The sequence below is a fragment of the Bidens hawaiensis genome, unplaced genomic scaffold, assembly GCF_021521415.1.
Source record: "Bidens hawaiensis isolate Kalapana, Puna unplaced genomic scaffold, B.hawaiensis_p1.1 tig00019799_1, whole genome shotgun sequence".
Classification (NCBI taxonomy): domain Eukaryota; kingdom Viridiplantae; phylum Streptophyta; class Magnoliopsida; order Asterales; family Asteraceae; genus Bidens; species Bidens hawaiensis.
Genome location: NW_027493006.1, coordinates 96,785 through 122,176, shown reverse-complemented (window position 1 = coordinate 122,176; position 25,392 = coordinate 96,785). Strand labels below are relative to the sequence as shown.

The 25,392-nt window shown below is 34.6% G+C and overlaps 1 protein-coding gene and 2 pseudogenes across 2 annotated transcripts; 1 reads left to right on the top strand and 2 right to left on the bottom strand.

Annotated features, from left to right (window-relative positions):
* Positions 1-1,484: 1,484 nt before the first annotated feature.
* Positions 1,485-3,822, bottom strand: LOC143559281 (laccase-3-like). Its single transcript, XM_077047910.1, has 6 exons — positions 3,721-3,822; positions 3,479-3,630; positions 3,154-3,398; positions 2,676-2,804; positions 1,677-2,603; positions 1,485-1,615 (listed from the first exon to the last, which is right to left on the bottom strand). The coding sequence occupies exons 1-6, from the start codon at positions 3,808-3,810 to the stop codon at positions 1,485-1,487; spliced, it is 1,674 nt and encodes a 557-aa protein (XP_076904025.1). The 5' UTR covers positions 3,811-3,822.
* Positions 3,823-5,583: 1,761 nt separating this feature from the next.
* On the top strand, positions 5,584-7,757 carry LOC143559282 (laccase-13-like; annotated as a pseudogene). The gene is made up of 5 exons (XR_013139907.1): positions 5,584-5,676; positions 5,755-6,221; positions 6,373-6,501; positions 6,578-7,526; positions 7,627-7,757. The product of XR_013139907.1 is annotated as a laccase-13-like (transcript).
* A 2,234-nt stretch (positions 7,758-9,991) lies between these two features.
* LOC143559272 (wall-associated receptor kinase 2-like) lies at positions 9,992-22,550 on the bottom strand (annotated as a pseudogene).
* Positions 22,551-25,392: the final 2,842 nt, after the last annotated feature.

Sequence of the window (25,392 nt, the reverse complement as noted above, 5' to 3'; positions counted from 1 at the left end):
TTGTTAAAAAAGCTAGGCCAAACACCCCCCAAATAACATCAATCATGATTCATATTAGGTTGTAATGGATTGTCACATATTATACTGTGTTTTAATAATGATTCATCTTAAGTTGCAATGGGTCAAATCTGGTCATGACTTAATAAGACTAGATATAAGATTTAGCCCTATTTTTCAAAAGCATACCCGCTTTAGTGGATTTGAACCGCAGATTGTATATATTTAACCCGTGTCCTGGGTCTGCTCCGAGATTTGAATCGTGGATATGGCTGGACATTTAACTTACCACATTGGTATGATTGGGTCTCATGCCTTTATTCCATATATGAATGTCGGGTTCAAGATTAGAAAATAGATTCAGACAAACAAAATACTTCACAACTTGGACTCCCAGCAACCGAAGTGCTTGTATTTTGAAACCCGGGACAGTTTTCTCTCGGATATGGGTCGTGGATTCATGATTCTGACACTACGACTCACATGACATTAACTGGTGTATATTTTTTCAAGTATGTTATAAGTGATATACTAGATTCATGACAGAGCATTGGAAGGACATTTTAGATGCTTACTTAGAAGGTTCAAATTCCTATGTCTTTAGCCTTAAGGCTATTACGCTCACCCTAGTATTACTTTCCTTTGCGTAAGAAATCGGTATCAATAGGTCACAAGCCAGGCCTTAAGGCGGAGTGTGACATTCTTCCTGCTAGTCCACCTCCATTATGGTGCGGCAATATTGGTACTACATACATTTTTTTTAAACGGATAAAAATATTATAAAACCCAAATCAGCAAGGAGCTAAAGGGCATACACACCAACATTACATAACCAATAATAGCGAGTTTTTAACCACTCCGCGAATCCTATATATTCTAGCTTTTAAGTATCCTCTATAATACCATAAGAAATAAAACATTACGATTTCGCCCACAATAAAAAATCATGCTTATTCAACCTCGAAGAGAATATTTTTTCAGTCCTAATGTTTTATCATTGTATGAAACACTTTGAGATTATTATGTCTTTCATTTCAGCCATGATGTCAACACAACGTTTTATCATTTTGATACGCACTTATGATAATCAAATTGCTGATACTTTGACCAAGGTTTATCATGTGCTCGATTTGACACTTTTCAGTTCAAGCGTGGCTTGAGTATATGTTAGAGTTATTGGATGGTTTGGACTCATCATTCTTATACTCATGCCAAGGCTTCTTTGTAATGTGATAGAAACATAATACAAAACAAAATACTGATTACATTTTGATAAGTTCTTTAATTATTAAAGAATTTAAACATTACACTTGCTTCTTTAGCAAATAAAATTACACACTAGAATACACACTCCGGAGATTGATCCGTATATTTCAATAGTGCTACGTATTCTGCTTTAATAACCCAAGTGAAAACCGAAAAAAAAAAACATAAATAATTGACCGAATCACACGAACATATATATTTTATTTGCTGTCTGCAATATCTTAACATTGAGGAAGATCAGAAGGAGGAGGTAGTAATGTTTCAGATTCCCCAACTCCATTTTCAACGATGAATGCCATTGCAAAACCCCAAGCCAAATGGGCATCAACGTGACAATGCATAAACCAAACTCCTGTAACATGACCCTTTATTAGTTTCATGCTTATAATAAATAAATTCATATGGGTGTATACCTGGATTATCTGCTACAAATCTGATAGCTGCCCATCCTCCAACTGGGACGTCGATTGTATTCCTTTGTGGCGGATCAACAAGATTGAAGTTAGCAGTGTCTCTTGAAGGATTAAAGTTACCAAAACCCTGACCAACAATATAGAAATGGTATCCATGGAGATGAACAGGATGATCTTCAGTTGAGAAGATGGATGTATCTTGCAACACAATCTGCACACTAGAACCAAACTTTAGCTTATAAAGCTTTGTCCCCTTAACGGGCTGCCACAGCCCACGAGGGACATTGCCCGTGTAATCAAACTTGACAGGTGGAATAGGCGGAAAGTCTGATGTGTAGACATTAGGAATCTTTTGTGTGTAAGCTTGAAGTAAAGACACGCGTTTTGGAAGCACAAAGGATACATTGTTCATGCTAGCACCAAACCGCGTGTTGTTAGGTCCTTGGCATCTAGGCCCGGGAGTGCAGTTAAAGAACCCAAGCCCAATTGTGAAAAACAGGTTCTCGTCTATTTTAGTCGGGACAGTTATTTTACCGAGACTCTTTATTTGGTTTGCGAACGCGATAACCGTGTTTGTATCATTATAGGCTGGAAGTTGTGGTAAAATTGGCCTTGACGATGCGGTTTTGTATTCTAAGATAGCTGTGGCGGTGGTGTTGTCAAAAGGCGCGTTTCTAGCACTTTCATAAGCGCGTGCAGCCATGTAGTAGCGCCCGGGCTGCTGGTCTGCGGTCAGGAGGACGTCCGTTGTTTGACCGGGCCCCACCATGATGACATTGGTTGTAAATTGCTTGGTGTAGATAGCGTCCGTGGCGACCACGGTTAGTTTGTGGTTAGCCACACTGAAAAAGAGCTGTTGATTGAGTGCTGCATTGATGACCCTTAAAAGAACCGTATCGCCTTTATTAACTGTGAGTTTTGTTGTACCTGCATACCACATTTTGAATATTTGAACTGAGTATTTGTTGTGAATTTGTAATTAAGATAATTTTTATTAACCTTGGCTGGAGCATCTGAAAAGATCACCAGGTTGCGCGTTAATAGTGATAGCATCTGATATATTTGGAGCTGCACCACTGAATAATGCCTGTCTTTGAACACTGATCACTTTTCTGTCCCACCATTCACCTGTTTCATAGTAAGAAATGAAAATGTTGATTCATTAATATAAAAAATAGTTAATAAAAACATATTATTTCTAAAATAAAAATAGTTAATGCGACTTGTAAAATAAAATTTACTAATACAATAACATTATTTGTATTAAAAATTAAACAACAGACTTAATCCACAGAGCAGTGGCTGACATAACATGTTATGAACTTAGGACATGAGTGAGCTATTTTCCTTTTAAAAAAAGTCAAGGCTAATTAGTCAGTTTATTCGGTCAAAATGGCAATTTTCTTTTAATTCTCATTAAATCAGAAATAAATCAAAAAATAAAACTTAGTTGTGTGTAATCACTTGAGTAATGTACCTAGAATAACAGGGAACTCAATTTTGGGCTTTGGAAAGGGGTATGAGGAACCCAACTTAGGACGAATAACAAGCGCGCCATAGACTGTAGCGCGTAGCCATCGGGTATGAGCATGCCACCACAATGTTCCTTCCTGGTCTGTTATGGTAAACCTGTATGTGTAACTTCCTCCGGGCCGGATTGGGCATTGGGTCACATATTCAGGCCCATCAGTCCACGGGTTTCGCAGTTGGCGTAATCCATGCCTGTAAAAAAACAAAACAGAAAACCATTATATCAATAGCAACAATTATTAATGTGTAGCATATAATATAGCTTAAAGTACCAATGTATTGTGACATTGTAAGGAGCAGCATTAGTGACTTTGATAACAAGGCTATCCCCATTTCGCACTTCTAGGGTCGGGCCTGGGAATTGCCCGTTAACCGCAACGATTCTATGGTTTCTACATAGCCTCCTTGCTGCTATTTCTTGAACCTTCAGCCACAATAGTACTTCAATAACCTTATAACTAAACAAATACAATATACATATATGCATGATCATATATAGCAACATTTGACATACCTTAAACTCGTGATGGTGCGTTTCTGCAAATGCAGTAAACACAATGGAAAGCAGAAGGCTTAGAAAGAGACCCCAAGTGACGGTGTTCATCACGCTTGTTATGTAAAGATGTGTAAAGGTTTGTTGTGTGTTTAGATGGTGATAATGAGTTGGTTTATATAGATATGTAGTATGTATATGCATGGGGGATTAGGTTATAAGTCAGTAGTGAATTAAGTTATAAGAATGAATGCAGGAAACATAATTTAAACCAACTACAAAGATGATTTTGGTGCAACAACTGTTACCTAATGGTGCATGTAAACCACTTTGGAGGCTTATTTTTGGAGTCATGCATGGCAATATTGACTTCAGAATTTCAAAATGATGCGTTGACCAAAATATTTACAAAAGAAAAATTACCCATATTGACAGGAGAAACTTGACAAAATGAGAGTTATTTTTTTGTTATTGAAAATTCATCAAAACGGGCATTTTGTTTGACCAGTTGACTTTGTTGGAACCACAAATACGTTTTCTTGCTAATAATTATTTAAAGTTTACAAATAATCTTTTTAAATTAATTATTTCATTTACATGTGATATTTTTATATTAGTTTGTTTTTATTTTATATTAACTATTTTTACTTTACAAATAACCGTGTTATTTAATAATTTGAATTTTACAAATAACGTATATATTAGTTTTTTTATTTTACAAATAACATTTTATATTAATTATATTATTTTTATTTTATGAGTAACGTTTTATATTTAGTTTTATTTATTTTACAAATCATGGTTTTGTAAGTACATTTTACTATAATACCTTTAAATTAGAGGTGTGCAAGGGTTAGTTTGGGGTGGTTTTGAACCAAACCCATAACAATAACCATAACCGATATGTCGGTTAATGGATTTACATAACCATAACAGATTCATTATGGTAGTTTCGGTTAATCGGTTTTGACGATTATAATGAATTGGTTTGGGTCGGTTAACCGTAACCAAAACAATATATTTGCGCCTAAAAGTTTGCTACCAAATATCACAAAAAAATTGACTTTACATAGTCGAAAAATATATATAATATTCCATAATACTAATAGCAAATATAAAAAAAAAACGCAACATATAATCCAAGTTAATTCAATAACAAATGTTGAACTAAAACTATAAAATGGTATAATTCGACCATATGTTTGGTGGAAGTTAGTCTTGAACATATTGTTGGTTAAATAAATGGGTCGGTTCGGTTATGGTGGATTTGGAATTATCTTTAAACAAAAGCGAACCGTATTTGTTGGGTTTTTAAAAATTCACTAAACCGACCCACCGGTTACGTCGGCTATCGGTTAAAATCGGTTCGGTTATGTTGGTTATGATTCTGTTAAACGGTTATGACGGTTAAGTTGCTCACCCCTATTTTAAACTAATTATAGTTATTTTGCACATAGCGTTTTTACATTAACTGTTTTTTTCAGTTTAATGTGTTGAGATCAGGAAAGATCACTCGCGTATTGCGGGTAGTTTTAAACGCCGTTCAAAAAATAATAATAATAATTAATAACTATCTAGAAAGTTCGTTAACTACATAAAAACTTTTTATCAACTTGTGGGAGACTATCACCCGCCATATACTAATGGATTCGCCGTCTTAGATGATTATCCGATCTACATTTTGTATATACTTTTCAGTAATATTATTAAAGTTAGTTCAAGTAGATTGGACTATGCATAATCGAATATATTATTTTCTTAAATCCACGTGAGAAGGTGGGCCGTGGGTGCACCAAATATTATTTTGGTTAGACCATTTTTAGCAAGTTACACTTAATCTTACCTATATATCAAGACTTATGAACACTCACAATGAGTTTGGACCCAATGGGTACATCTTTATTAGCTCTTCTCACTAGCATTCTTTATGTTCTATCTTTAACTGCTAATGCAGAAACTCAGTATCATGATTTTGTTGTAAGTAATCTTGTATTTTATCACCTTTGTGACGATTTTAATTTAGTCTTGATTTCGTTAATACAATTGCGAAAACAGGTTCAAGAAACACCCGTAAAGAGACTTTGCAAAACGAATAACATTATTACAGTTAACGGGCAGTTTCCGGGCCCAACATTAGAGGTTCGGAATGGAGACACGCTTGTTATTAATGTCTTGAATAGTGCGCGTTACAATGTCACAATCCATTGGTGAGTGATTTCTACAAGATGCTTTATGTTTTACTAGTTGTGAACTTGTGATGACCTTTTTATTAGTTAGGCATGGGATTCGGCAGCTTGGGACGCCATGGACAGATGGTCCAGACCAGATTACTCAATGCTCGATCCAACCAGGGAATAGTTATACGTACCGGTTTACTATAATGGATCAGGAGGGGACATTGTGGTGGCACGCTCATAGCGGATGGCTACGAGCTACAGTTTATGGAGCTCTAATTATTCGCCCGAAACTTGGATCTGCTTACCCGTTTGAGCTGCCTAAACTAGAAATACCAATTCTACTTGGTAATTAAACCGCACAAAAGCTAAGATCATATAACGTCACTGAAGTATATATGCCAACGAGCCCACAACACGAACGCATGTTTTTAGAAACAAAATCAAGTAATTGGCCGGTTGCAATTCTAAAATCTTGCTTTGATCGATATACGTACAGGCCAATGGTGGAATGGCAATATTATCAATATCATGAACCAGGCATTGTTTTCTGGTGGCGCCCCGAACGTTTCTGATGCATATACCATCAACGGGCAACCAGGCGACCTCTACAGATGCTCGAGCAAAGGTTACAAAGTTCATGTCTTGATATTATTCAAACATCATTAGTCTAACCTATAACCACATAATATTTATGATCACAGATACGATGAAATTCTATGTAGAAAGCGGAGATAGGATTCTCTTGAGGATAATCAACTCGGCCCTCCTTCAGCAACTTTTCCTCACAATCGCAAACCACAAACTAATCGTCGTTGCAGTCGATGCACTCTACACGAAGCCATTTACAACCACAACACTAATGCTTGGCCCCGGTCAAACAAGCGATGTTATTCTAGTGGCGGACCAGGCTCCAGGCTACTACTACATTGCAGCCCGTGCATATGAAAGTGCCCAAAATGCACCATTCGACAACACCACCACCACTGCAATCCTTGCATATAAATATGCACCGTGCAGTGGCCAAACAGGGCTGCGGTTAAAACCCATATTACCACAGTTACCAAACTACAACGATACAGCTACTGTAACCACCTTCACAAGTCAACTAAGAAGTCCTAGTAAGGTCTCGGTTCCAACTGATATAACCGATGACTTGTTTTTTACAATCGGGTTAGGTCTAATAAACTGCAGCCCTGGACCAACTTGTCAAGGCCCGAATAACACACGCTTCACGGCTAGCATGAACAACGTATCGTTCGTGTTACCTCAAACAACCTCACTATTGCAAGCTTATTACCAAAACATACCAAATGTTTTCACCACTGACTTCCCTCCGGTTCCAATAACGCCATTTGACTACACTGGGAACGTTCCTCGTGCACTTTGGCAGCCGATTTCCGGACTAAACTGTATAAACTTAAATTCGGTGCTCAAGTGCAAATCGTGTTACAAGATACCGCGATCGTGTCAACTGAAAACCACCCGGTTCATCTTCACGGGTACCAATTTTACCTTATTGGTGAGGGCTTTGGTAACTTGATCCAGAAACAGACACTCGGGTTTTTAACCTCTATGATCCACCACAAAGAAACACAGTTAATGTGCCCGTTGGTGGATGGTCTGTGCTTCGATTCGTTGCGGATAATCCAGGTATTATGTGGATAAAAAACTTATATATATATTTTAACTCAGTTGATATATGATCTAGATTATTAATTAATTCTAAGCTAAGTTATATGGTTTACAACAGGTGTCTGGTTAATGCACTGTCACATAGATTCACATCTCACTTGGGGTTTTGCTATGAGCTTCTTGGTCGAGAATGGGCCCGAAATACAACAGTCAGTCCGAGCCCCACCGTTAGATCTACCTCCATGTTGATGCATATGAGACCGAAAACTGATCAATGGTTAATATATATCTTAAGTATAGTGATCTCAGATTCATAATGAATGATTAGATGACGTTATTCAATCTAAACATGCAATTTTTGGTTGTGTTAAGCTCAAGATTTTAGGCTGAAGTGTCAAATCCAAATTGTTTTCTATGGTGTTTAGGCCCCAACAACTTCATTTTATCATCAACTTATAAGGCAACAAAATACTAGCAGCTAGCTAATTAACTAAATTATTAAGTTCAGATTTTAACATATAATGTAAATATCCTTTAATCCTTTCCCTACCTAGTTTTGTACTGTTCATGATATATACTCAGTAGCGGATTCAATGGAATAACTTTGACTATACATCTTGGAATGAAGTTGGCTTCGCATTCTAACACATTCAAGCACAACTACCACACTTCCAGAATTTCTTAACAAACGCTGCTTGCAATTATTTTTGATGAGCATCCCCTATTTTAATTAGTTATACGTATAATCGGTTCTGTTAATTCGGTTACGCCACACACAAAATTACAGAAACCGGACCATAACTTTCGGTCAATCAGTTATGGGTTAACCGAATCGGTTAATTCTTCGGCTAAGCCGGTTAATTTAGTTGTTGCTCACCTCTAGTTGCTGATAATCGATTTTGAATAAAATTAACAGTGAAACTTAAGTAAAAATAAACATGTCACTGGGATACAAATATAAAAGAAGAACTAAAACAACAAAAAATAGTTAGGAAAATAAAAGAGATCAAGGAACAGAAAACACTTAAAACTGCTGAGGATGGGGGATCAAACTCAGGCAGGGGCGGAAGCTACATACATTGTTATTCTCACGGGTTCATGGGACCCATGAGTTTCGAAATTTTAATATAAATATTTTATAAGGTGAACACCTTATCAAAAGAAAGAACGGTCCGGCGGATATATAAGACATGTTTCTTTCAATAAGTGATCGAATAAACTAAGTAAATCATGGAATTATGTTGCTTGTCGCCGAAGAGGGATCACCGGTATGATTCCTCTGCTTGAATCCTATTTCCTAGCTAGTGGTTAATGGATTGCATGCACCTCGTCCTGTCTAAGCAATGGTGTCCCAGGGAATTCAAGTGCCCTGGCCGAGTTAGAAAAAAATATGCCTCTTCTTGTTTGGCTGAAGTAGCTTGAAGTTTTTTGTTTAGGGGAAAAAACTTAAAAGCTAAAAGCTCCAACTATTAGGCGTTTGAGAAAAAGCTTGTAACTTTTATATTTGTAATTTTATAAGTTTGGTACTTGAACATATAATAGCTACTTAGTTAACCCTTATTCAAAACCAACTACCCCACGATTTTTAAGAGGCCATAATTTTTTCGCACGTTAATATATATATTTTTTTAAATTTACATCATAAAAACGAGCATTTTATATTCTTTAATTTTCGTATAATATTGCTATACTTCTTTAACTTAAAAAATTAACATATTTCGTGATTACCGGTTAGGATCGACAAACCCTAAACCCTAAACACTAATCCCTAAACAACAAGTCGAATTAGGCGAGCTCTGGCAATGTGTAAGACCAAGTCGATACAAAAATGGGTAACCCAGTTCGGTTCGTGTCATTACGGTTTTGAGTCGAAAGGGGACATGTCAGAACATGTTTCAGATTAGAACAGTGTCGGGTCGGAACGAAACTCATATTCATTATAATGGCCAAAAAAGATCTTTAACAAGTGATTACAAGAATGTCATGCCATATTGCAGTACATATCTTCAACTACAAGGAAGCTAAAATATAATAAGTGATCTCATAACCAAACAAATAACATCATACGAAACATAAAACACAACAACAGTACCGTTCATAACAAAGTAATGGAAGCATGGTGGTGACGCTCACACAATGGATAGTACTACAAGAAGCACCAACAAAGCTAACGTGGATTGTTTTCTTCAAGCGTCATATCTGTAATACCAGAAAATGATTCCCATTCATTTGTACCATTCATTAATGGGACTTCGTAAAGATCAGATTGTTCAACTTCTAATACTAAACTTTTAGTCTCGCTACATGTTTGTTGCTGAGCCCAAGGGTGAGTTGTGAACTTCCTCAAGCCATCTAGCTCTATTGCAACCTCTTTCATTGTAGGTCTATCACAACCTACTAAACTAAGACATCTTTTCACTAGGTCACCTACTGTTTGTAACTGCTCAAAATTCCCTTCATGTAAAAGCCTAGGTTCCACAATTTCAACCTCTGTGTACAATTGGCATTGTAATGTCCGAATGAAGGTACCCAAGTGCACTCGCAGCTTCAGAGGCTATTCTCAACCGATTCTCCCAAGATAACCAATTCATTCCACCAAGTCTATGATGAATGTGATGGAAAAGATTGTTATTGGAGATGAATTCATAAACTAGTACCGGAACTTCCTCTTCCAAGCAACAACCCAAAAGCTTTACCACATTTTGATGTATAACTTGTGTAAGGATCATGACTTCATTGATGAATTGCTCTGCTTGTGTTGCATCCACTAGTTTAGACTTCTTTATTGCAACTACACGTTTATCCGACAAAACTCCCTTGTACACTACACCATATGCACCTTTACCAATAATTTTCTCTTGAGAATAATTACCAGTGGCCTTTCGAAATTGTTCAGTGCTAAACAAAGTCATTGCATCATGAGATCCTTGTGATTTAATCTTTTGTTTTAGTAGCACACCCCCATTTTGCTCAAAGAACTTTTCTCGGAGCCTTATTAGCTTCCTTCTCCTTACACCCAAGCAAATGTTGGTTATTTTAGTGTTATTGGATTAACTTGTCAATCGAGGAAATAACATTAGAGATTAAACGAGTTAGGTGACGCGGGAGTGCGGGCTCGATTTAATCCTATAGGTTATTTGGGCTTTATAATGTATTGGGTTTGTTATTTATTCACTTGGGCTTAAGTGGTATGTGAAGTGGGCTTAATTAATGTTTGGGCTCATGTGATAATTGATCAAATAAATTGATCGATGTTTCCTTATAACTCTCGATCGCAAAAAGATAGAACAAAAAGAACGACGGTTACTTGGTTCTCTTTGGATCTTTATCAAGAACAATCAAAATCAAATTCCATCAACAGAAATCTCTGTCTTATCCGATAAATAATTGCGTGTAATCCGCAAATAGATCTGTACTTAGGATGGGAAATGTAAAAGTTAAACTTGTATTTAATCCTGTAAAACATTTGTTTTGGATTATGTGTTGTATGTTCCAAGGATTTGAAAGAGTCTCGTGTTTGGGATTTTGTTTTAACTAGTTATGGCTTTAAACAGGTTATTGAGACGGATAAGTTTATCTTATCTCGACATGAATCTTTTGAATTTAGATATTCGTGTTATTCAAATTTTACTTCAGTTTTAGGAGTATTCTGATACAAGTTATATAACTAAGTGGATGTGTATTATCTCTTACGGGGAGGTTTCCTTTCTTGGGTAATTAAGGAATGAATTTGCATCACTTGAAAATGGAATGTAAGTTTCTAGCATGTGCAATAACTCATAAAAATGGTTGAATGACTAAGAAACTGTTAGTACAAAATTCCATTGTGGTCAAACCGATATCATCAAAATCTATCATATGGGATAGTGCTGACTATGGGCTATAGTTAGATGTATAATGAAAGGTCTAGATGGTTATATATTATACGTAGCATGATTCATGAGCTCATCATGCAAGATGTGATATCTGTTGAGTTTGTAATATACGAGTATAATTTGGCTGATGATCTAACTAAAGAGTTAGGAAGAGATCTCGAGAACATATCAGTCATGGGGATGGATTTAAAGTCCATACACTACTACAAAAATAGGTATTTGCTACGGTCATATCCGTAGCAAATTCGTAGCAAATACATGTTTTGCTAAGAATTTGCTACAGACCTGGTCCGTACTTACAAGTCTCGTAGCTAATTTACATTGCTATGACTTTTGTTACGGAATTTTATTTTGCAACGAATTTAGCTACTAAAAAAACCATTGCTATTTTAGCTATGAATGTTGATAGGGAAGTGTTTGCTACGGGTTTTAAGTTATGAAAATGTTTGCTACGAATTTTTTGCTACAGAAATATTTGCTACCGATTTTAGCTACAGAAATGTTTGCTATGGATTTTAGCTACGAAAACGTTTGCTATGGATTTTGCTACAAAAGCATTTGTTATAGAGCTTTGGTTTTGCTATGGTTTTTGCTACCTATTAGGCTACGGATTTTGCTACAAATCTAGCTACGCGTTTTGAGAGGTTTTCGCTACATATTTTTGCTACCAGTTTCGTTTTTATTTTCACAATTTTTGTTTTTATTTTTTATTTTTTATTTTTTAAAACACTACATTCATATTTCAATAAATACATACAAATCACACCAAATATAGATACACAACCAAATTGAACAAAATACCTTGCTTATTCACATGCAACACAATAAAGTTCCAAATTATCCAGAAAAACGATACATAAATATTCAAATTATTATGTTAACTAACATAAACTCGTAGTTTACTTGACTTTAACAACAATTGAAATCTTTCAATCATTTGTGTAAAGCCCGCACAATGTCTTCAAATTTCTCCATCGTAATATCATATCATGCTTCTTTAGTTTATCTTGTTCCAACTTTGCTATTTGTCCTTGGACTGTTAATAATGCATGAATATCAGATACATTATCAACTCTTAATACTATATGTTAACAAATTACAAACAATAACTCAATATAAGACACACATCAAAATTGTCCCCAAAGATCCACATGCTTTCTAACAATTATAGATCTTTCAAACACTCAAAATAATCACCTAACAAGAATATTTAATTTAATCATTAAATCATGTTAAGCATTAAGTGAGAGATGGTATTCTAGTTACATATAATAAAGAAAAAAAATCCAAACCATAAAAAGCTAATGGGCGACTTCTACACGAACTAAAAATCAAATTTGTAGTATTGTACCAGTTTACTAACTAATGCAGATCATAAATTCAAAATAAAAAATAAGATTTCATGTATTGTTATGCTAATAAGTATATATATATATATATATAATGGTGAACTTACCCCAGATCAACTCATACTGATGATTTAGCAAATTTTGCGTTGCATTGATGTATCTAGCAGCTGCAAATCTGCAATCATACCATAGCATACTCAACTAAGTTATTGATTGAATAATGTGAGGACACTAAAACATATTAAAAATCCAAGATTATAGCAAACACATTGCTACTCCTTTGATTAAGTCAACCACGTCACCTAAAACACAATGATGTGGAGCCCGTGTATAAAAGAATTTAACTTTTCAATCTCAGTGTGTAAGACTAATTGTGTACAATATAAACCAAAACATGTCAAATTTTCTTGAATGATCAAGTATACAATTCAATGGCTGGTAAGTGATGAAATATTGTAAATATAGAAAAGTCATATGAATTGTCTAGCCCAAACCAAACTGCAAAAATAATCAACAAATATCACACCATGACCAAAAAATTTCACCAGCAGTTAATTAAATTGGTTCCTGCTTTTTTTCACCATTAATGGCATAAACTTGATTTCAACATATATATTAATATAATCATCAAATATAGTTGTAGGAATTTGCTAAAGTGGCCCAATTTAACCATTTTCCAACTGGACATAGAGCTGTCCGGCCCTACTAAAACAAATACCATCACTACTTTCACAAAGGACATCAAAATGTGGTATGATATAATCACAAATCTAGTAAATAAAAATGAAATTTACATAAAAAAAGTGAATCATAGAAGGGGAAAAAGAAAATTACCTTCGTTGTAGCAGCATATTGCTTTTTACTAACAACTTCTCATCACAATCTAACTGAGAATACATGTTAATATGCTCAAATCAAGAGTGATAAAAATGCCTTAAGATACAAAATATGCATATAGACCAAATTGAACTCAGAAAAAAAAAACTCACCAGCTTTCAATCCGTTGGAGCCCTAATATACTTCTCACGAGTGTTTCCAGCTAACGCACAGGCTGCACTCTCATACAAATCAGTGATGGTGATAAGTATATACTTAAAACTTAGCAAATCGATATATCCTACATACATAATTAATATTGAACAAGGAATTAGTTTACCCTCAATTTGACTAAACTCGAAACCCATTGATGGCTGACGATTTTTGTGGTACTCCAAAGTGGTTATGGATTCCGGTCGATGATAAGTTGACCTCCATCAGGTGATAATTGGCAGCGGCGATGAAAAAGAACACAAAAGAGGGATCTGACGGCTCGAATAAGCATGAAAAATTGGGGGTAACAGCGGGAAATTAGTGTTTTGACAACCAAAATAATTTAATTGTTAGGAAAATTGATAATTTGAGGGGAAGAGGGAATTGATAATTTGGGTTAGAAGCGGAGGGAACAGGTACTTTTAGTTTTTTAAAAATTATACAAAATACAAGATCATAACTTTTTGTTAAAATAAGCTAAAAAATATTTAGTATAAGAGTTATGCACAACAAATATTTAGTGTAACCATGTCTTCTCATTGGGTTCTCTAAGCCGCTCGGGAATAAAATTTTTCGGTGACAAGATGGGTGGGAGGTGTTACCGCAAGTACCAAACCCACCTAGCAACCACTCCGTTTATATCTTAATCATGAATCTTTCATATATACAAGTTACAATATAAACTTTAATTAGTCATTTCTCCTAGCAGTTATTAATTTAATTGAACTATAAAATTATGGTGTAATATTATAACGTGTCATATTCATCTTAATAGGCCAAATTGAGTCTTACGAGCCATGAAATCTCTTAATAGGCATGATGGGTGGGTTATACTAGTTTACAACTAGTCATATTAGCTATTGAAGAATTCTAATCGCTTACTATTAATATATCATGTCTACTGGCTATACATGTCATAACAATTAACGATTATATTGGGTCTTAAGAGTTATGATAACTCTTATCAATGTGCCTTAATAGGTATAAACATGTTGTAAAGGGTAATATTAGATCGTTGTAAATTTAGTGGACAGTACATGTCTTAATGTGTTAGATTTGATCAGATATATCCATGGTTAACCGCGAATGACTAAAACTATGCTTATATGATCAAGTTTGACTTTGATTAACCTTTTGGCTATCACTAACGAAGATAGGTCATAGTAACATACAAAATAATGCATATCTTAATGCGTCATATTGTGAATATTAAGAGTCATAATAGTTCATATTTATAGAACAAGATAGACACCGATAAGTCATACTAGATTTAGTAAGTCATATTTGATAATCTACATCCATAACTGTTATTGATTGATCATTTGTGCCAAAGTTTAAAACCAGTCATACATATCTTGATGAGTTGTATTGACAGATTTGGTATTAGTGTATTGGATTTGGTAAATTACGCCAACGAGAATTTTATTACGAGATTTATTAAATATGTATATTATATTATATTCGGATATGCACAAATTTTATTTATTTATTATTTTTTTAGAATGGTACTGTCTACGTTATGACAAGGGGTCGCAACTTCTATGACCAACCTAGTTTGGAACCCCGTAGAGTTTCTTTCGAATGGCATAACCTCTGGTTCCCGCGTCCTCCTCTCATCCTCTCCTCTGATGTCACCTGATACAAGTTGGGATGCCACAAGAATCTAAGCCCTTTGACATAACAAAGGCGGGATAAAACCCTTGTTTGTGACAGTAATTTGAACTGCCGACCTTCCGAAGTGAAACTAGTTTTATTTTCATTGCAATAACCAACTGGTCTAATGTATATATTTCCGTTTGCACTATGTTATTTTTTATTAAATTAAAATATTTTATTTAAAATATTTTGTTTTTTGGTTTCGTGTCACTTGCCTACATATTTTAATTAAAGTATGGTTCAACTATTTTAAATATTTTTTTTCTAGTTTTGCTTTTCATTATATTAAAATATTTTTAGTTAGATTTGAAGGGTTAGGTTATAATAAGAAGTATAGTTTTTGTAGGAAGGATAAGAAGTAATCTTGTCCATTGATTTTGAATATGGAGAGTTGAGATTAGTTCAGGGGGAAATCAAGTGTGAAAGAAGGGGGAAGACATAAAAGAAATAACACATTTGTTGACTTTCTCTCTCCACATGCAAGGCACATGCCAAATTCTTCCATCATTTTAAAACGTCCATAACTTTTTTTTTACTACTTTTTATTGAAAATCAAATTCATCATAATAACGAGTGTCTTTTTATCTTTAATATGACTACCATATTGTAATATAAAATTTTTTAAAAAAATTAGTGGGATTTTTACAAATTGTGTTTTACCAAATTGTGTTATACAATAGTATTTTTCATTGTGTTTTTTTTATTGTGTTTTTTACATTGTGTCATACAATTGTGCTTTTTATTGTGTTTTTTTCCATTATGTTTTTTGCATTATGTTTTTCATAGTGTTTTTTCGGACTTTTCCGGCGAGGTGGTGGCGGTGGATGACGGGTGTGGTGGCGGTGGGCGGTGGAGTGGTGGTGGATGTAGGAGATGAGTGAATATGTACTTGGGTTTTATGTAAGTGGGTTTTGAGATTAAAGTAAGTGGGTTTTAAAATAAAAGTATTAAGACAAAAATATCTTCCTTCCTAGCCTTCTTAGAAAAATCAAACTTATTATTTTATCATAAATCTAGATTTTAATATACATTTGAATTCTGAGATAACCACGAAATTTACTAGCTGTGGGCTTATTAAATTATTTTCAAAAAAAGTTGTTTTCAAATTTGTATGTTTTTAATTTGCAAGATATTTCACTCGCAATTCACGGGAAAAAAAATTAGTACTTGTTTTATGATTTTGCTACATTATTTTTACTTCTTTTTTTAATGCGTTATATATATTTATTTAAGATTTTGCAACAAACTCGCTAGGACTTTAATTAAATTATTTGTATAATTTTTAGTTTTCTTGATTTTGCTACGGATTAGCTATGGTTTTTATCAGACTGTATTTTTGATATTTCTTTTTCTTTCATGTTGCTACGAAATTGCTACGGAATTTGCTAGAGTACATTTAGTTACTTTTTTTCTAAAAATTATTACCTAGTTTTGCTGTGGACTTGCTACGGATCTTATTATATTGCTTTTATAATTTTTATTTTTCTTGATTTTGCTACGGATTATTTTGCTATGACTCTAATTTGCAACGAAATATCCGTAGCTAAATCGTATCAAAATATGTTCGTAGCTAATCCGTAGCTAATATGTTGCAAAGTTGCAACGAATATTTTTCCTAGCAAAAAATTTGTACCTAATACTTGTTATTGTAGTAGTGATACTTTAATATCCTATGTCAAGACACCCAATTCCCATCTAATACAACGTTAGATGCTGAATTCAATGTGGCAAGCTTGTCATAACGATATTGGAACACATTATTATAATCATCCCAAGGTATGTGTTCGGACCGCAAAATAAAGTAGGTTGAAGTATAGCTTCTTAATAGTTCATTGATAAATTGCATTGCGGGTGCGAGAATAATGAACTACCTATAAGAATATGAAGTTTAGCCGCTTCAAGAAGCTTTGGACTTGAGCTTTGATATATTCTTTGAAGGATTGGGACACAGGCTAGTAAAATATAGTGTCAAGTGGAATTTGGATTTGAAACACATGTGTATTTACCTACAAGTATTAAAAATGGATAACTTGGGTTCAATCCATAGCGACACCCAAGATATTCTAATATTTGTAACGTGTAAATACTAAGATGAAAATTCAATCCATAGGACATTTTCATTTATGCATAGTGTTTGTGTTTATGTGAGGACGGTTAAGTTAATCATGGATATCACTGAAATGGGGGAGGATTGTTGGTTATTTTAGTGTTATTGGATTAACTTGTCGATCGAGGAAATAACTTTAGAGATTAAACAAGTTAGGTGACGCGGGAGTGCGGGCTCGATTTAATCCTATAGGTTATTTGGGCTTTATAATGTATTGGGTTTGTTATTTATTCACTTGGGCTTAAGTGGTATGTGAAGTGGGCTTAATTAATGTTTGGGCTCATGTGATAATTGATCAAATAAATTGATCGATATTTCCTGATAACTCTCGATCGCAAAAAGATAGAACAAAAAGAACGACGGTTACTTGGTTCTCTTTGGATCTTTATCAAGAACAATCAAAATCAAATTCCATCAACAGAAATCTCTGTCTTATCCGATAAATCATTGCGTGTAACCCGCAAATAGGTTTATCTGAAAGTGATTCATGATTCAGAGATTAATCCAGGCAATTGTTCAAGAAACCAAGATTGAAATCAAGTTTACAGGTTTGCATCATTGATTGAATTCATCATCCAGGTACGCAATTTATACAACAGCAAATCCCCGCTATTCCAGATAGTATTGCTAACATGCCAGATACCATTACTACATATGTGCATGGAAATGAGAAAAAAAGTTAATTTTGGATCAATGTTTTGTTTTCGTTCTTTCTTTTTTCAATGAATGAACAAGGTACGTAACTGAAAGCAAACATGTTGAACTTACGGATTTTCAAGGCCTGGTTATAGGGGATTTAGACATACTTAAATACGTATGAAAAGAATTACCTATAACGAATATGGTCGATGAAAAATTTGAATCTTTAGCAACAACAGGTTGACAACCATTGAGCATCTTTGCATCACCAATGAATCCTTTCTCACAGGTATAATTGTAACTCCCTATGGTATTAGTGCAAATACCGTGGCAAGGGCTGGTTCCTTTATATTTGCATTCATCGATGTCTAACAAGAACACGAACAAACGTAAATGAGAGTGCCCGTGTGTGTTATGTTACTTTGTTATACTAAATGAACATAAACAAACGTAAATGAAGCATATACATGAATGTTAGTGTACAACAATTAAAATACATACAAAAAACGTAACTAAATGAAGAAAACAAGTGTGCTCATTCGTTAGCCAATTATCCAAGGTTTGGTTCTAAAATTTCGTTTGGGTAATAATTAATGGATTAATGCATGATGTTAGAGGTGAAAAAAAACCCGATCCCGAAAAAATACCTGGAACAGGTTTTTTTGGTGCCGGGGTTTTTAATACCCGAACCCGTACCGACCTACCCGTAGGGTACATATAGGGTATGCATTTCAGTACCAAAACTCGTACCCGGAACCGGACCCGATTCCGGGTACGAGTTTTGGTACTGGAGAAAACTAGAACTGGTTCCATACCCGGAATCGGGTTTCTCCAATACCCGGAACCGGCTTTTTCAAATACCTGATCTATATCCGAAATTACCCAAAAATACCTGAAAAATTTTTGAAAATATCCCTAAAAAGTGCAACCACTTAAAAATTCCAATCTATACCTGAAAAATATCCCCAAAAAAAGCCCAAAAAAACCCGAAAATAGGGTTTTTTTCAATACTCAGAAATAGGGTATTCAAATACCCGGTTTAGAATGCCTGGATATATACCCGACCCGAGCCTGATGATAAGGTATGGTTTTTAGAGACCATACCCAGACTCGAACCCGATTGGGTATGCCAATACCCGTGTAGGGTTATTCTATATTAGTATTAGGATTGTGTATGTCTTTCTGTTTTGCTTTTAGTCGGTGTATTACGTACTCAATATGTTTATTTTATAAGTCTTGGAGAAATGAGGACCCTATAAAAGGGTCACTTTACCCATTTCTCCACACAAGTCAAAATTCACAACTCCCTTGGAAATAAAACTTCTCTCTACAAAACCTCTCGCTTTATTTACAAACTAAGATCCAAGATCCGAGTGTTGTTGGTGATTTCCGCTAACTAACAACACGGATTGATCCGAGTTAAGTTGTGAGATCCATCTAGAGGACCTACAAGTGGTATAAGAGCTTTTGGCTTGACGTTTTGTGGTTTTCGGATCAAACTTTTTGGATTTTGATCTTAGTTTTTTGTTGGATTTGATGTCGTTTTTCGTGTTATCAACTTCTTTTGGGGTATTTTACAACTTAGAAATACACGAAAATCATCAAATCTATGTTTTTGGTGTTTTGAGTTTTTATGTCCAGGTTCAGATTCGGTTGAAAAACTCATATTTAGGCCCCAATTTAGTGGTTTTTAGACTAAATTCTTTTTTACTTTATTGTTGGTTTATGTGTTATCTTAAAAAAAAAGACTAGCAAATCAAGTCGAGTCCTGTAGAAGTCGACTCGAGTAACGTAGCAAATCGAGTCGAGTCGAGTTACTGTAGCAACTTGAGTCAAATTACTGCATCACTACTATAGCAAATTATTGTAGCGTTATGGTAGCAAAAAAAAAACATCCAACTCGAATTTAAAAAAAAAATCGACTCGATTAAATTTAAATCGAATTTTTAAATTGATTTAAAAAAAACCGACTCGATTAGATTTAAATCAATTTTTTTTTAAATTAAAAAAATGTCTCACTTTCCCGAGCTTGAAGGAAATGATATGGGGGAAAACCAAAAGGAAATTCTAAAAGGAGAATTCGACATGTTTAAACAAATTCAAGTAGAATCGGTTTCCCCTCTCATCAACAAATTTGAGTTACTTATCACTAAAATGAGATGTGTCGGTATTATCAATAATCTGTCTGAGATCAACAAGAAGCTGTTGGATTCACTGCCTTACACATGATACAACAATGTGGCTACCATCAAGAGAACCATAGACCTAAATACTAGAGTTGACTTCTACCATCAAGTATTTGGAAATAGATGACAAACTCCGAATGAACAATCATTCCAAAGAAAATAAAGTTTAGACAATTGCTGCATGTGGAAGCAGTCAAGCAAGTCCTATCCCTCCCAAGGTACACACACTTGTGCTCTCAAGCATGTATTAATAAGGTAGAGTTATAGAACTCATAATGCCGCTTTGATCAATGAAAATTTAGACATTAAAAGTCAGAATAATGAATACAAAAATGCTAAAAAGGTATTCACTACTCATCACGACGACATGGCAAGCCTACATCTAAAATTGTTTCAGTCTAATAAGCTAGTTGAATTTCATGAAACGTCATAGTTGAGTTAAACGCTAAGATTGAGGAACTAGAATTAGATCTTGCGCAAAGAAAAATAACCGTAGATAGGTTTGAAATGGCGTATGATAAACTGAATGGGATCATTGGGGCACAAATTGGGGTGAAACAAAAGATGGCATTAGATTATGATTATGCTGCAGTCCCTCCACTGTTCAATGACAACTATACTAGCCTACCCCATTTTAGTTTCAATGCCCATCCAGAAGACGAAATGGTCCATGGAATTAGGCATGTACCAAAACCAAAGACATTCGTTCCTGAGGTTTCCAAAATTGTTGATTAAGCGAACGAGAATATCATGCATTTGCTTTTCTTTTACTTTATGATCGAGACCCTACACTTTGACTTGTGAATTTTCTACTTTTCGTATTATATACATATGCAAAACTTTATGAATTCTCACCAACATTATTGTTGACAAAATTATTATTTTATTTTCAACATGCTACATGATACGATGATGTGGAAGGAAGATAACTAGTTTGGACTTTAAGATTATTTAAATAAGTCGTTATTTTTATATCAATGTATTTGTTTTTATAACAATTGTGCACTAACTAATATTTGAAATGAAATAAATATAATTGTTGTCACTTTAAATAGTTTTACGAGTTTTGAGCATCTGTAAGCATCACTCCGACGTATTCTGCCCAAGATCGGGGTGTTATATTATTGTATACTTTAAATATGTCAGAAACAAGTATATTGTGGAAGTTAAATAAAAGAAACCCGTATTCTAAGTTAAAATCAATTTTCTTCAATTTACAAGCTATAAAGTCTATACATGACGAAGAGATGAAATAAGGTGGGCTTACAGAACTGTTACACGAGATGCGGATTGTTAGGTTTCAATAGAAAATGATTTTTGAATAATAAAAATTGAGTGAATGTCATACCTTGGCAACCTGGATGAAGATAAGGGTTACCCTCGTAACCTTTATTGCATTTACAACGACAGCCACCACCGTGTACGTCATAGCATGAACTGTTTCCTTTGCATTCGTTAGTCTTACAAGCATAAGTTTTATTAGGTGCGATTGCCCAGTCAAGAACACGGGGCATAGTCGACTCTATCCTATTCACAAAGTCCGAGTGATTTAAGGTTAAATCAGTGGCACCGCCAAACCGAAAACTGCCTTCCTCAACAAGAAAGCCATATCCACATTTATTAAAGACCAAACATCTGAGTGAAATTGCGTGGTGTGAAGTCTAACACGGTAAAATGAGAGACCCTTGGGTATAGATATTTGACAACAACCGATTCCAGAGCATTGCCCATCATGCGCATTATGTGCATGGCGACATAGCCCAAAACAACCACTAGTAAAGTCGCTTCCCTCTGTCCCTTCTATCAAAGCATAATCGTCACAACCAATGACTGTGAACTTGTTCTTTGTTGAGAAAGGAAAAAGGCCGGTTGTGTTGGACCGCCAAGCGTACAAACCCACTTTTGTTGTAGCATCTGTAAGTGACTTTAGTAAAGACACGCAACTCTGAATCTGAAATGTTGTATATTCTGAAGTTCGTTTTTCCAAGAAAGAGCTTTGGGTTTTCATGATCAGAAGTGTTGCATGTCAGGTTAAACGATTGGTCTAGGGAACAATCTGTGCCAATACCAAAAGGGTACCGCACTGTAATGTTCCCGCACTGGATTGGACAGTTTGGTTTTGCTGTGTTGTTTTCGATAGCACCATGGAGGGCCATTGTAAGAGGAAAGATAAAAAGAAAAATAAGGAAATAACGAAGCATGCTTCCTTTTTGTGTGTGTGTGTGACTTACTAACACAATTATCATATCAATTTACAGAGTTGGAGCTAATCCAAGGTCTTGACTATAAGCTGTGTCACTCATGGTCGAATAGCATTGGTTGATTTGATTGAATGAGATACGTCGAAGAAAGACCAAAGTTGATCTTGTCCTCTAGAGTAGACTATTAAAATGCTGTGAGAATAATAACGAAAAAAGATTCCTGTTTGTCCAAATAATTCTCTATCAAGGAACTTGTGTTATGGTTTAAGATTTCATGGTATAGAATACAGATTAGACTTTGGTTGACCTTGTCGTCTATATAAGACTATCAAAATTTAAAATTTCCTGAGAAGATTCCAGTTGATTAATTCCAAATAAATTTCTATCAGGGGATCAATGGGTAGTACGTTACGCAGTTGATATACCTACGGTAGGTATATCAACTACTGAAATCATAATTTGGAAATTTTATTAACAATGATTTTCAAGGCAAAGATGATGTCATTGAGATAAAACGTCTTTTAGTTCCAATTCTTAAATAAGGTTGACTCTACTGACGGAGCTAAGTTATTTTTTCACTGTTTACTAAAATAATTTTCGGTTCATGCTTTTATCTTTTATCAATTTGAATCACTTTTTACCGGTCAGGTTATTGTAATATTTTTTTGTAATATTGGGCCAGGTCATCGACCACTTGACCGCACGCACCACAAACCTTAGTGATTAGGGGAGAATCATTTTTCACTCTATCCCAAATCAAGCTTTTGTAATAAACACCGGTTATTGGCAAACTTAAAATCACTTTGAGAACCCTAAGCTTATCCTATAAGAGACGGGTTATAGACATTTATCAAAGCAAAAATCAAACAAAGATTTTTCAAAAGATGGAATTGAGAAGAGCAAAATTGGAATTTAATAATCTCAATTTTATGTTATTGGCCGATAATAATCCCAACCTAGTTTATTCCAACCAGTGGTCCCAAATTTAAAAAAAACTGGCTCTCAATGGTCCCCCGTTAAAAAAAACCTAACGGGGTTAAGTTTATTCCAAATTTCAAACTGATTTTTTAGGACTTTTGATTGGAAGAAGGATACGAGTCGATTGATGTAAAACTTAGCTTGAAACGATACTCCAAACAACTTAATTTTTGTTGATTTGAAGTTCAAACACCCGATTTGAAAACTAATCAAGCCATTTGAAGCATCATTTCGAGCTAAGTTTTACGCTAATCGACTCGTATCCTCCTTCCGATCAAAAGCCCTAAAAAATCAGTTTGAAATTCGGGAAAAATTTAACACCGTTAGGTTATTTTTTAACGGAGGACTATTGAGAGCCAACTTTTTTATATTTGGGATCACTGGTGATAATAAACTAAGTTGAGATTATTATCGGCCAATAACAGAAAGTTGGGATTATTAAAATCCATTTTCCTCGAGAAGAATCAAACATTTAGAAGAATATTTAATTGTTTCTAATTATCTTTTACAAGTTTTCAAAATTTCATATATACTTAGTAGGATCCTTCTAAATATGTCCCTAAAAACTATACCCATCCACCACCTCCCAAAAGCCTAAACAGGAAACACCCCTCCGCCACCTTAAAAATACCCTAAACCCTCCAAAAATTTAAACTAAAAGCTAAGCTAAACTATACCCGAAACGAGGGATGGTAGATAAACATTTAGGTATTTTTTACTATTTTTATTTTTAACCCTTTTTATATAAATTTTTTAAAGGGTTTTTTGAGTGGTCCAAAATAGTTATCAAATGTTTCTAATTTTAAAAAATTTCTCATAGTATTCAAATCCTACATCTATTATCTATTACCATATATAATAGAGATAAGAGAGAGACAGGGGAGATGTTGAAATTTAAGAGTTGTACAAATGGTTTTGCATATGTTACAACCCAGATGCAGCATGTACAAGCCCCAATCCCCAACTTCTTCAACACACCGATCGTTCAAAACTCAAAACCCGCTATCCGTATGAATTCAAAATTTAAAATCTAAATCTTGTCTTTCATTGTGACATTCATCATTTTCTAAACCCGAAAACCCGACCTGTTAACTTTGTTATATTTTGAATCCTTTAAAGGAATGTTTTTCATGTGATAATCATGTCCCATACTTGCTGTGTTGTTTTAATATCTTTAACGGTGTTTAAATCCACTTATCTTATGCTAGAAACGACCTAAAACGAACCGCATGGACCAAAGTTGCCAAAAACCAAAGTCTGACCGAACCCAATACCCTGCACAGTGCAAGGGTAAGCTTCACGCCGGCCGCGTGGCGAGAGCCATGGCTCAGATCAACAAAATCAGTTTGTTTTGATCGTTTAAGCATCCAAACTTTGAGTCTTTTCCATCCAAACCAACCAAGATTTATCCCATAAACATTTTATCAACTATAAAACATATTTTTCTCCATATTTCTTGTTATTTATGTTATTTAAATTAAAGGTTTTACTTTAATTTAAAAGCAACCAATAGACATTTTTGCATGAGATTCTATTGGTGGTGCCTTGTCACTCTCTCAAACTTGTCCCCTTCTTTTTGCCTATAAATACCAACACTTCTCAACATTTTTTAGCAGCTCATCTCTTCCCTTCTCTCTAATATTTGGATTTGTGGAAGCAAATTAGAGTGCTCTTGCCTAAGTTGACTTTAAAAGTTAAACAGATTCTTTGCTTACTTTTCATTATGATTCAGGTAGATTTTTATTGTGTTTTCTGTTTATTGACTTCTTATAACATTTTTGGAATGATTTTCTTTCTTCAACTTCATTTGATTAGGGGGTTTCACCTTCCATTTACACATTTTAGTGTTACAAGACTATTTTGG

Excerpts from the sequence above, each read along its gene's own strand:
- LOC143559281 (XM_077047910.1), bottom strand. The coding sequence starts at position 3,810 with ATGAACACCGTCACTTGGGGTCTCTTTCTAAGCCTTCTGCTTTCCATT. Across the intron at positions 3,631-3,720 it reads CGCACCATCACGAGTTTAAG|GTTCAAGAAATAGCAGCAAG; the intron begins GTATGTCAAATG and ends TTGTGGCTGAAG. Across the intron at positions 3,399-3,478 it reads TACAATGTCACAATACATTG|GCATGGATTACGCCAACTGC; the intron begins GTACTTTAAGCT and ends GTTTTTTTACAG.